The 14,273-nt window shown below is 35.9% G+C and overlaps 1 protein-coding gene across 2 annotated transcripts in view; it reads left to right on the top strand.

Moving 5' to 3' along the window:
• ST8SIA6 (ST8 alpha-N-acetyl-neuraminide alpha-2,8-sialyltransferase 6) overlaps positions 1–13,414 on the top strand; it is a 146,348-nt gene extending 132,934 nt beyond the window's left edge. The window contains exon 7 of one of the 2 annotated variants that reach the window (XM_054659366.2): positions 446–13,414. In XM_054659366.2, the coding sequence (XP_054515341.1) occupies positions 446–914 (469 nt within the window). In that variant the 3' untranslated portion in view covers positions 915–13,414. 2 annotated transcript variants of the gene reach the window in all.
• Positions 13,415–14,273: the final 859 nt, after the last annotated feature.

Below are 14,273 nucleotides of genomic sequence, written 5' to 3'. Positions count from 1 at the left end.
TAATGAAATACGTGCAAAAGATGTGCAAATCATAAGTGCGCAGCTCAATGAATTTTTTAAAATGTATTGATATGCATACTATGCTTGAAAAAATATTTTATCATTATACATTTGGAAGGTGTTTCAATAACAAAAAACAACTTTAGGAAAAATTAACGAATAAGAATAGAAAATAATACAAGAAATGTCTGTTCAGTAAGGGTATAGCCCAGTAAGAAAGTAGAAATTGAAAGGATTCCAAGAAAGAGAGATGAAGATCTAGCCGTTGATATTGACATGAGGCTTACTTGAATGAGTTTTCTCTGAGTCCACACTTTATCTGTTTTATATACAGTATACAAATCGTTCAGTGTTTTGACCAATGGTAAATTCAGCTTTATGTTATCAAAACTGCTACTTTTATTATTATTCTTGGGATTACTATAATTTTTTTTTAATTTGGCAGATATGGGAACTTAAAGGAAAAAAAAGCCCTATTTCTGGAGGACATTGCAACCTATGGAGAGGCATTTTTTCTTCTGCCAGCATTTTCCTTCAGGGCCAACACGGGTACCTCTTTTAAAGTGTACTACACGCTCGAAGAGTCTAAAGCAAGACAAAAGGTTCTATTTTTCCATCCCAAGTACCTGAAAGATCTGGCCCTTTTCTGGAGAACTAAAGGTGTGACTGCATACCGCTTGTCCACCGGCTTGATGATCACAAGTGTTGCAGTGGAACTGTGTAAAAATGTGAAGCTGTATGGATTCTGGCCCTTCTCTAAAACTGTAGAAGACATACCTGTCAGCCATCACTATTATGACAACAAGCTACCTAAACATGGTTTCCATCAGATGCCCAAAGAATACAGCCAGATCCTCCAACTTCACATGAAAGGAATCCTCAAACTGCAATTTAGCAAATGTGAAGTCGCCTAAACAAAGTATCTTAAAATGGGAATAATTTTAATATAATGCAGTAGGTGATTAACAATGTCTCCAAACACCAAAGGAGGTGGCTAAAGAGTATTCTGAGCTGAGTCCCAAAATTTGGTTTGACCAAAGCTTCCCCACTCATTTTGCAATGATGGCAAGTCATTCAATCCTTCTCATCTTCATTTTTTCTCCTTATAACATGGACACCATGATATCTGACTCATACAAATTTTTATAATTTATGGAAATTATTGGCATGGCCTTTGGTGTGAGGTAGGGACTCAAAGAATATTTCTTTCTTACTATTTATACCAGCCATCTCCACCTTCACCAGACCGATAATAAAAAAGCATGCTTTCTTGGAGATCTCTTCTAAAGAGAATAGCTGCATTACCAGTATCCATTGGATTTCTTTCTGTGGCAGGTCTCTATCAATAATATCCTTCCCATTTTTCTGTCTCAAAGACTGCATGCAAGAAAATTATATACTTAAGCAAAAAATTCTTGATTATTCGGGAATGAAATTCTTCTCTGAGTATGGCAGTATGCCTGCTTCTGATTAAATTCACTTTTAATAGTAGCTGTGATGATATTTTGGTTGAATTTAAGCCATTTATTTTCCTCTTATGTCTACATTTCTTCATCACTTAATAATTTTATTTTAACTTCCTGCCTCATTCTTACACTTTTTTCTCTCTCACTTATACGATATACTTCAAGGACGTGAACAGTTACAATACCCAGTCTTTCTTACCTGTTGTCTTGTCTGTGGGGTCACTCACTCAATTTTGTTTTAAAATTACTGAATAACTACTTCATGCCAGGCCCTGCACCAGGCTCTGTGAGAGGACAAGAAGGATTATTGCCTCTTGTAGGAGAAAACAGATGTGCATATCATTAATTATGATGGGGTATGATAAGTATTACAATGACAAAAGCTATGAATAAAGTGCTACAAGGAACAGAAGCAGGGATAATTAAATCCATTTCAGTGGAATCTATTTCAAAGTACAATAGTCTCCCCTAATCTGCAGATATGGGAAGACCCCCTGTGGATGCCTGAAACCATTGATGATATTAGAAATATGTAATTGATTAGTAAAAGTAACAAAATATACTGAAATAATTAAATATACAATGTGGGGACTTTATATGCTATTTTAATAAAACTTACATATAGTTAGGACATTTAGAGCTTACTTAAGTTTTTTTCCCATATAATATCCTATCTTAAAAATTTTTCTTTAGAACATCAAAACAGAATCTCTAGTGTCACTGATATGGATTTCAGAAATATTCCAAATGGTGTGAGATCAAACAGCATAGTGATACCCATGTTCCAGTAAAAGCTTAGGAGAAAAAGAATGTTTGTGGGTTTTCTTTTGTGGAGAAAATTGTAGACATTTCCAAGTTAACACATCTGAAGTTTCTGGTTCGACATCTGTGTTGCCATCCTAAAAGCACGTTTGAAATTTTACAACAGTCCTACCTAGATTCACGTTAGCCAAAAATCTTTGGCTAAACAGACACCCCGAGATTTCATAAAGTATGTTATAGTCAGAATTGGTGGTAATTAATCTACAAATCTGCAAAATAGTGTTCATAGTTTTTCTTTTTATTTTGATCTTGGTGAAAAACTTGCAGTAACTCACCATTACAGAGCGACAAGAACTGTGACTCATGTTTTATGATTTACAAAGCTGATGTGGTGTATTATCGATATCCATAATCTGTCATATTTAGACACATTCATTGTGACACATATAACATGTGCATTCTTTTTATCTTTTTCTCAAGTGGGTCTATAGTTGTGATTTCACAGCAGATTGGGGTTGTTGGCCATTATTTGAAGCTCTCCTACTCTCTTTCTAGCATAGTCAGTATGTTGCAGAGAACTAAAGGGAGTAAAAGACACAGTGCCTCATTGAATCCTAACATTTTCTTCCTGGTAGGGCATATATCCCACCTTCCATATATTCTGCTGTGAGGTGCCAATAATGTTCTTTTGTTCCAAAACAGAACATTACTTAGAACTTTCTAAAATACGATAGAACATGAATGTTTACAATACAGCATGTCAGCTATGTAAACTGTAAAACGTAAGTCACAGTTCTTTTTGTTCTGTATTGGTGAATCATTGCAAATTTTTCACCAAGTGCAAAACAAAAAGAAAAACTATAAACTCCATCTTGTAGATTTGTAGATTCACCACAACCAAGTCTGATTGTGACACTCCCAAGAAATCTGTAAGTAATCAGCATTGCTTAAATGTTGTTAGATCTAATGTGATCTTCTGCTTTTAAAACTCAAGTACATCTAAGGGCATTGAGAATGGAAAGTCTGAGTTCTGGTACTAGACAAGAGTAGCCCTTTAGGCCAGGCGCAATGGCTCACACCTGTAATCCCAGCACTTTGGGAGGCCAAGGTGGGTGGGTCACTTGAGGCCAGGAGTTTGAGACTAGCCTGGGCAACATAGTGAGTACCCTTCTCTACAAAAAACAAAAAAATTAGCTGAGCATAGTGGCGTGCACCTGTGGTCCCAGCTACTTGGGAGGCTAAGGAGGGAGGATCGCTGGAGCCCAGGAGGTAGAGGCTGCAGTGAGCTGTGATCTTACCACTGCATTCTAGCCTGTGTGACAGAGTGAGACCCTGTCTCAAAAAAAAAAAAAAAAAAGAGTAGCCCTTTAGTTAGGATTCTAGCTCATAATGCTACATACTACCAGTTTCTAAGAGAAATACTAGCTTGTTGGATTCTATTTTCCACTTGTTGTTCAGCCTCATTGAGCAATGAAACAGAATAACAAGATTCCAATATAATTTTCGGCCAAATCCAAAGGCAAGGCAGAAATATTCATTTAAGTATATAGTCCATAGTACTCTGTGGTCCCTGCAAAGGGCTTCATGATCAATTGCATAGTGTTAATTTTTGCGCAGTATAATAATCCTCGAACATCCTTGAAGTCTCTGGTGCTTTTCGCTTGGAACAAAAGGCAATGACAAATAGATCATGGCTTTCACTAAAGGAGATTTCCTTCTTCATGTAAGTCCTAACCCAGTAACTGCGTGGGCTCTCAGCCAGGTAATCAGTCAAAAAGTCTTTTTTTGAGGACTCTCTGTGGAATACAGAATTAAGCAGCAAATCAGACCTGTGTTTGCCTAAATTTTTCCTTGCTTATAAAAAATTTACCAGCTAAGTATTATGTAATGTCAAGTACCCTAAATCACTCCATGAATTAGGAAGCTTTGGGAAAATTGGAAAATTTTGTGGAAAACAGGTCCACTAACATCCTAAACAGCTACTGCAGAAGTATAGTTAAGATGTGATATATAATATATTGTGACCTTCAAGACATATAATTTATCTAACATGACATGGAAACACATTATTATGCCATTAAAAATTGAAGGCATTGTAGGAATTCATCTGATATATCTGCTGCACTTGATCTAATAAATCCACTTGAGGCTGCTAGGAGTGTTGAAGATTTCCTGTTTACATGTGGCTTCAGAAGGCTGATCCCATAGCGAGGAACAGTGTCACCAGTACCCTCCTGAGAGTGGAAAGGCAAGAATATTTCTCATGCTCTTTCTTATTTTGGGTCATCGCTCTTCCAGAAGCATTCTTCTTTTTATAAAAAAAAATGTGGGTGATATATGATAAAGATGCGCTACTTATGTAATGGAGACAGGGCAAACTCTTTAGCAGATAATATTGAAACATTGGCTCACTCTATGGAGAAAAATAAATGCCTACATTGCACCATATAAAAAGTTGGGCTCCAGAGGGATGAAAACGATGGATTAAAAAGAAAACTTTAAAGCTCATAGAAGAAAATGTAGGAGAATTATGTCTGAGATACAGGTGAGGAACTGTACTTCTTCAACATGACCCAAAAATATCTTTTTAAATAGTTGGGTTAAGAAAGGATGGCTATGACTGTATTAAAATGAAAGAGTTCTAGTCAGTGAATGACACCTTAAAGTTAATAGGCTGGGGACAGACTGAAATAGCTTTTAGTAATGCATAAAATTAATGACATTAATAGAGAGACATTCCAAGGAATTGTAAATCAACAAGTAAAAGACAGGAAACTCAATATAAAAATGAACAAAAGATAAGAATGTGATTTACAAAGGGGAAAGCTGAGTAGCTAATAAGAATAGGAAGTGATACTCAAATTTACCAGTAACCTGAGAAATGCAAATGAAAGTGAGATACTACACCCATTGCATTGGTAAAAATTAGTAAGGTCATTAACTTCAAGTGTGGAAGTATAAGCTGATTGAATCATTTTGGAAAGCAACCTAGGAGTACTGAGTTAGTAAAATTCATCATATGTCTGTCCTATAGTCCAGTAATTGCACTTTTGCATATACAGCCAAGAGGACCTGTTCTGATCCGCACAAAAAAACAAGTATTAAGGTATTTATTCCATTATGGTTTGCGGTAGTTAAGTAGACAAATTGGACACACAGATATCTGTCTCTTCGGAAGTCAGTGAACTAACTTGACTGGATACATAGTGTGGAATACGATACAGCAGTTAGAAGCAACTTACTGGACATATATACAGAAATAAGGGTATGTCCTTTAAATTTAGCATAAAGGGAAAACAAAAGCTTTAGCACAATGCCATTTAATTACTTTAAAGTGTATGCATGCATACATACAAACATATTCAAGGCTACGTGTCAAATACAAGAAGGGTACCCATTAAGAAGAGGGTAATCGGAGTGGGTTTAGGGATAAAGAAGAAAAATATACATGTTATTATATTTAATACAGCAAGCCTTTGACGTATATATTCTTATACTCACATATGATACTCTTACTACTACATAAATAAATACAGAAGCTGACTCAAAATTGTAAGTAACTTATATAAGGTTGCATTATATATAAGAGCAGAGCTAGTATTCAACTCATATGTCTGACTCTAAAGCCAATATTATTTCCATTATGCAATTATAAAATGAAAAGAAAAATCAGTATTATCCCATGTCATTGACATGTAATAAATGGCACATATTTATGTACATGCATATACCCATGAAACCGTCTCTCCAATTAAGACAATGTATATATTCATTACCCCAAAATGTTTTCTTGTGCTACTTTGTAATCCCTCCCTCTTCCTCCTCCCTGTCCATCCCACCCTCGTCCCCAGAAAATTCCTAATCTGTTTTTCTATAGACATTTACATTTTTACACTATAGACTGTTTACATTTTTTAGAATTTTATATAAATGGAATCTTACTGTCTGTACTCATTTCTTGTCTTGCACTTTTGCTCGACATAATAATATTAAAACTCATTCATGTTGATTGTGTATCTGTAGTTTATGCCTTTATTTACTGAGTAGAATTATGTTATATGGATGGACCACGATTGGCTTATCTGCTCATTTGTTGATGAACATTTTACTATCTCCTGGTTTTGGCTATTACAAATAAAGGTATCATGAACATTAATGTGCAAGTCTTCTTGTGAACATATTTTTATTTCCTTGGGGCAAATATCTAGGATTGGAATGACTAGGTCACATGGTCCATGTATGTCTAACACTTTTAGAAAACTACCATGCTGTTTTACGAAGTGGTTATAACATTTCATGTTCCTATCAGTAGCCTATGCCAGTTGCTGTTGCCTGACATCTTTGACAAAATTTGGTTTGAGTAGTATTTAATTTTTGACAGTCTATTGGGTACACAGTTTTATCTCTGTATCTCATTGTGATTTTGATTTTCATTTCCCTTATTATTTTTTCATGTGTTTATTTGACTTCCATATATCTTCTTTGATGAAGTGTCTGCTGAAATATTTTGGCGGTTTTTAATTGGGTTGTCTTCTTATAAGTGACTTATAAAGGATATTTATATATTCTAGATACAAGTCTTTTATTAGAATGTATTTTGCAACTACTTTCTCAGCCTTTTCATTTTGTTAACAGTGTTTCTCAATAGCAGAAGTTTTTAATTTCACTAAAGTCTAGTTTATTAATTTTTAAAATTTTATAGTTTGTGTTTTTGGTGTCAGATTTAAGAAATCTTTGCCAAACCCAAGGAACAGATTTTCTCCTATGTTTTCTTTTAGAAGACTTATAGTTTGTTATATTTAAGCCTATGAGCCATTTTGAGTTAATTATTTTACATATGTGTTCATAGTGTAAGGTAAAGTTTAAATCATATTTTTGCATATATCTGATCAGTTGTTCCAGTAGAATTTGTTGAAGAGACTTTGTTGTACTGCTTTGCACCTATATTGAAAATCAATTGATTTATATTTGGGTTTATTGATTTGTAGACTCTATTCTGTTTCATTGATTTGTCTGTTGTTATGCCAATATCGTACCATTTTTATTACTGTAGCTTTATAAGTCTTGAGATAAAACTCCAATCTTAATTCTTTTTCAAAGCTGGTATTGGTTTTGTTTGTGTTTATGTTTTACTTTTGGCTATTCTGGAAGAATTTGCATAAGTTCAGCATTTTCTTCTTTACATTTGGAAAAATTCACCAGACAAACCATCTGACCTACAATTTTCCTTGAGGGAAGATTTTTAATATTGAACAATTTCTTTAATAGATGCAGGATCATTCAGACGGTTTATTTCTTCTTGAGTGAGATTTGGTAGTTTGTGTTCTTCAGGAAATTTATCTTCTTCATCAGAGTTGTAGAATTTATTGTAATAAAGTTGTTCATAATATTCCTTTATCTGTTAATATTGTAGAGTCTGCAATGATCCCCCTGTCTGATTTCTCACATTGGTAATTTGTGTCTTCTCTCTTTTGCCCCTGGTCTGTCCAGTGTGAGATTTATCTATTTTATTGATTGTCTCGAGAACCTGCTGTTTGGTCTCTGATTTCTTCTCTGGTCCTTATTATTTCTTTTCTTTAGCTGTATTTGCTTTTCCTTTTATAGTTTCCTAATGTCATCGATTTGAGATACCTTTTTTTAAACTTGAGAATTTAGTGCTGTATTTTCCTCTAAAAACCGTTAGCTGTTTCCCACAAATTTGTATATGTCATGTTTTCATTTTCATTCATTTCTAAATACTTTCTAACTGCCTTTTGAAATCTTCTTTGGACCAAGGGTTATTTAGAAGTATATTATTTCGTTTCTAAATATTTCTGATTTTTTTCATATGTGTTACCGTAGATCATTTTAAATTAATTTCACTGTAGTCAGTGAATATGCTTAGTAGGATTTAAATCCATTTAAATTTATTGAGACTTTGTTACAGCCCAGAATACAGCCTTTCTTGGTAAATATCTTGTGTGCATTTCAAAAGAATGTGTGCTCAGTTGTAGTTAGGTGGAGTGTTCTACTAATGTCAATTAGATCAGATTGATTGATGCTGTTGGTCAAGTCTTATCTTTCCTAATTTTCTGTATACTTCTATCAATTATAGAGAGAAGAGTGCTACATCTTTGACAATAATCGTGGCTCTATGTCTTCTTGCAGTTCTAGCGATTTTTGCTTCATGCATTTTGAAATTCTGTTTAGTATATGCATGAATATTTAGGATTGTTATGTTTTCTTGATCAATGATCCATTGTTATAAAATAATCCTCTTTATCCCTGCTAATATTTTTTCTCTAAAATCTAATTTGTCTGATATTATTATAGCCACTCCAGCTTTTTATGTTACTGTTAGCATATCTTTTTATTGTAGTTTTACTTCTAAGTTGATTCTTTATATCAAAAGTGTTTTTAATTAACTGAATATAGTTGAGTTTTGCTTTTTGATACGACCTGGAAATCTGCCTTTTATTTGGTGCTTTGTAATTAATGCCACACATTATTCTTATACATATATTGTAAACCCCCATGACATTATTATTTTTCTGCTTTAAACTGTCAGTTACCTTTCAAAAATATTTTTTTAAGGCTGGGCATGATGGCTCACACCTATAGTACCAGCACTTTGGGAGGCCAAAAAGCCTGGATCGCTTGAGCCCAGGAGTTCGTGACCAGCCTGGGAAATATAGCGAGACCTTGTCTGTACAAAAAATACAAAAAAACAAAACAAAACAACAACAACAACAAAAACACACACAGCCATTGTGGCATACACCTGTAGTCCCAGCAACTTGAGAGGCTGAGGTGGGAGGATCGCTTGAGCCCAGGAGGTCGAGGCTGCAGTGAGCTGTGATCATGCTACTGCACTCCAGCCTGGGTGACAAAGTGAGACTGCATCTCAAAAATATTTTTTTCCTTTTAAAGAAAATATTTTTTTCTCTTATCTTTGTTTTTTTTAATTGATTAACTTATTTATTATTTTACTTTAAGTTCCAGGATATATGAGCAGAACGTTCAGGTTTGTTACATAGGCATACATGTGCCATGGTGGTTTGCTGCACCTATTAACCTGTCATCTAGGTTCCCTCCCCTCAGCCCCCAACACCCCAACAAACCCTAGTGTGTGTTGTTCCCCTACCTGTGTTCATGTTTTCTCATTGTTCAACTCACACTTATAAGTGAGAACATGTGGTGTTTGGCTTTCTGTTCCTGTGTTAGTTTGCTGAGGGCAATGGCCTCCAGCTTCATCCATGTCCCTGCAAAGGACATGATCGCATTCCTTTTTATGGCTGCATAGGATTCCATGGTCTATAGGTACCATATTTTCTTCATCCAGTCTATCATTGATGGGCATTTGGGTTGGTTCCATGTCTTTGCTATTTTAAATAGTGCTGCAGTAAACATATGTGTGCATGTGTCTTTATAGTAGAATGATTTATATTCCTTTGTGTATATACCCAGTAATGAGATTGCTGGGTTGAATGATATTTCTGGTTCTAGATCCTTGAGGAATCGCCACACTGTCTTCCACAATGGTTGAACTAATTTACATTCCTACCAACAGGGTAGAAGCGTTCCTATTTCTCCACAGGCTCACCAGCATCTATTGTTTCTTGACTTTTTAATAATTGCCATTCTGACTGGCGTGAGATGGTATCTCATTGTGGTTTTGATTTGCATTTCTCTAATGATCAGTGATGTTGAGCTTTTTTTCATATGTTTGTTGACTGCATAAATGTCCTGTCTCGAGAAGTATCTACTCATAACCTTTGCCCACTTTTTGATGGGGTTCTTTTTTTCTTGTAAATTTGTTTAAGTTCCCTGTAGATTCTCGATATTAGCCCTTTGTCAGATGAGTAGATTGCAAATACTTTCTCCCATTCTGTAGGTTGCCTGTTCACTCTGATGATAGTTTCTTTTGCTGTACAGAAGCTCTTTAGTTTAATTAGATCTTATGTGTCAATTTTGGCTTTTGTTGCAATTGCTTTTGGCGTTTTCTTCATGAAGTCTTTGCCTTTGCCTATGTCCTGAATGGTATTGCCTAGGTTTTCTCCTAGGGTTTTTATGGTTTGGGGTTTTACATTTAATTCTTTAATCCATCTTGAGTTAATTTTTGGGTAAGGTGTAAGAAGGGGTCCAGTTTCAGTTTTCCACATACGAATAGCCAGTAAGAAAAGAATTTATATTTACTTATATTTACCATTTCCAGTGTTCATATTGTGTGAAGATTTAGACTTTTAATGATTATCATTTCTCCGAGGGATTTTCTTTAACATGCCTTATAGTGCCAGACTGCCTGGTAATAAATTTTTTCAGCTTTTGTATGTCTGAAAAGTGTTTATTTCTTCATTTTCAAGTGATATTTTTGCTGGCGATGAATTCTAGATTGATGGCATCTTTCACTACTTTAAATGTGTGCTATTCTTCCGACTTGTATCGTTTTCAAAGCAAAGTCTGTTGTCATCCTTATTTTTGTTCCCAGATACATCATATATCTTTTTGTTATTGTTCCTTTTAAGATATTGCTTTCTACCACTGGTTCTAAGCACTTTTATTTTTATATGTATTGGTGTCATTTTCTTTATGTGTTTTGTACTTGGAATTCTTTGAGCTTCTCATTAATAGATCTGTGAGCTTATAGCTTTCATTAAATTTAGAAAGTTTTTTTGCCATTATTTTCAAATCTTTTCTGTGTACTCCCTTTCCCTTTTCAGGGACTTCAATTACTCATACATATGAAGCCACTTTAATTTGTTCTGTAATTCACTGATTCTCTGTTCATTTTATTTGTTTTTTTCTTTGGAAAAGAACTTTCCAAAGTAAATTCTTTAGATAATTTCTATTATCTTTGTGTACTACATAATTTCTATTTGGATCGTTTCTGTTCCTCTTTCTTCAACCTAACTAGTATTTTCTTTTGCAATGTCTAATTTTCCATTAATCTCAATCTATGTGTTTTTAATCTAAAACACTGTAGAAGTTTGATTTGTCTCTTTTTCTATCTTCCTTGTCTATTGTCTTAGTCCATTTGCACTCCTGTAACAAAAATATCATAGACTGGCTGGCTTACAAATAACAGAAATCTATTCTTTCTCACCGTTCTGGAGTCAGGGAAGTACAAGATGCAGGCGGCAGCCTTGGTCTAATGAAGGCCCACTTCCTGGTTCATAAATAACCTTCTTCTTACTGTGTCCTCACATGGCAAAAGGGTGGATGGAATTTTCTGGAGCCTTTTCAATAAGGGCACTAATCCCATTCATAAGATCTTTGGCTTCATAAGCTAATCATCTCCCAAAACCCCTACCTTCAAATATCATCACATTGGTGATTACGTTTCAACATATGAATTTAGGGGAGTCATAAACATTTAGTCTATAGCATCTCTATTTGACCTGTGCTATCATTCTTCTACCCTCTTCAACACATAAAATATAGTTTTAACTCTTCTAATGTCCTTTTCTACTAATTTCATCATCTGTGTAATTCCTGGATCTGTCTCTACTAATTAATTTTCTTCTCATTATGGGTTATATTTTCCTGCTTCTTTGAATGTCTGGTAATTTTTTTATTGAGTGCCAGACATTGTGAATTTTACTTTGTTAGATGCTGGATATTTTGATATTCTGACAAATATCTTAAAATTTATTCCCAAAGCATTTGAGTTACTTGCAAACTTAGAAACAATTTGCTTCTTTCAGAGGCTTACTTTTAGTCTTTGTTGGAATGAGAGCAGTGGTTATTCTAGTTTTTTGGTGTTTATTTTAGTTTTCTCTTGTGTCTATTCTAATTTTTTCCCGTTCTCAGACAATACCCTTGTGAGTACACTACTCCAGTTCAGGGTCACAGGTGGCCAGAGCCTATTCGAGCAGCTTCAGGGCAAGGAGGGAACAAAACCTGGCAGGATTCCCCTGCATCCCAGGACACATTCACACCCACACCCCACACCCAGTATTCTCATTAGACTGCAACCATGTTGACACACCAATTCACATAATATACACATTTCTGGTATATAGTGAGAAATCGGAGTACCCGGAGAAAAACCAGGCATGTGTGGAGAGAACATTCAAGCTCTACACAGACAGTGGCCCCAGCCAGCAATTAAAGTTTTTTTTTTTCTCATCAACAATATAACAAAACAATGTTGAATGAACCCATGTTATTCAATGACCTGCTGGGCAAGGTTGTCCTTTCTGTTGGGTGGGAGCATGAATTATTGCTGGTCTTCTAAGTTTCAGGGGATGTTCCCTTTGCTCCTTTGGGGTGACTTTTCCCAGACTCAAGTAGTGATATGGTTTGGCTGTGTCCCCAGCCAAATCTCATCTTGAATTGTAGCTCCCATAATTCCCCTGTGTGGTGGGAGGGACCCAGTGGGAGATAATTGAGTCATGGAGGCGATTTCGCCCATACTATTCTCATGGTAGTGAGTAAGTCTCACGAGATCTGATGGTTTTTTAACGGGAAACCCCTTTTGCTTGGCTCTCATTCTCTTCTTTTTTCTGCCGCCACGTGAGATGTGCCTTTCACCTTCCACCATGATTTTGAGGCCTCCCCAGCCACGTGAAACTGTGAGTCTTTTTTTTTTTTTTGGTAAATTGCCCAGTCTCAGGTATGTCTTTTTCAGCAGCAGGAAAACAAACTAATACAGGTAGTTTCCTCCCACACATGTGCTGGTCAGGACTCATTTGAAGACTAGAGGGAACCCTCTGCTGAGATCCATGAAGCTGTCTTCCTTCTGCAGCTCCCTTGGTGTTCCAGGCTCCTAGATCTGTAACCTCTCTACTCAGACCTCTGGACCCCACTGAGTTCCTCCTGCCTGCGCTGTAGCCTGCAAACCCTCCAGGCAGTGGGCTGGGCATCAGCAGGCTCACCTCATTTCTTTTCTCTTTCTTGGGGATCACAGTCCTGAGTTGCCTGATGTCCAGTGTCTGAAAACCATTGTTTCATATAGCTTGTCTGGTTTTCCTTTTTATATTTGTTTAGATGGCGGCTAAATCCAGTCCTTGGTACTTCACCTTATTCAGAAGGAGAAATTACCTTCTGATTTTATTTTTATAGTGTTTGTGTCTTGTCTTTATGGGGTTGCTGCAAATATCTTCTAGTAGTTCCCTCTGCCCATCTGAAATTTGAGCCTGTCTTCTTAGTCCCAGGATTATGTGATCACTTTCAACTTAGACCACCAGAGTCAGTGGGATCCCATGGCACTAGAAAGTTTTATTTTAATAAAAACATTTTATTGGCCGGGTGCAGTGGCTCCTGCTGTAATCCCAGCACTTTGGGAGGTAGAGGCAGGCAGATCACTTGAAGTTGAGAGTTCAAGACCAGCCTGGGCAACACGGCAAAACCCCATATCTACTAAAAATACAAAACTTATCCCGGCATGGTGGTGCAAGTCTGTGGTCCCAGATACTTGGGAGTCTGAGGCACGAGAATCGAATCACTTGAATCCAGGAGGCAGAGGCTGCAGTGAGCAGAGATCACACCACTTGCTGAGGCGTTGGTGGTATAGTGGTTAGCATAGCTGCCTTCCACACCACTGCATTCCAGCCTAGTCAACAGAGCGAGACCCTGTCTCAAAAAAAATTTTTTTTTATTAAGTGCTTACTATATATTTGGCACCTATATAAGCACTTGGCCTAGATTATCTTATCTTATTTAAACCTAAGTCAGGGTAGAGTTTTACTATCTACATTTTATAAGTCTGAAACCTGAGGTTAAGACAGGCTAAGAAACTTGCCCTAGGTTTTATAGTTACAAACGTTAGGGGCAAGTTTCAAATTCCGATTGTATACCCAAAGCCCATGTGCTTAATCAGTATCTTTTAGTTTCATTGTTGTTGATAGTTGAAAAAAATAACATCTAAAATTTAAATACCATCATTATATTGGTTTTTTGTTTTTTTTAAATTGTCCCGTTCTTTGTGATTGGTTCCAAATTTTAACTTTTCTCATTTAAGGAATTATCACTCAAGCTTATACCATAAATTTTGTTTATTCTACTGGATTTATTTTAAAGTTTAATTAACTTTGGAATTATCCAATATGTTGTACTCTGATAAAT

Source organism: Pan troglodytes, chromosome 8 (assembly GCF_028858775.2).
Source record: "Pan troglodytes isolate AG18354 chromosome 8, NHGRI_mPanTro3-v2.0_pri, whole genome shotgun sequence".
NCBI classification, from domain to species: Eukaryota; Metazoa; Chordata; class Mammalia; order Primates; family Hominidae; genus Pan; species Pan troglodytes.
Note: the sequence above shows the minus strand (reverse complement) of the source record. Positions and strands in the feature narration are given on the sequence as shown.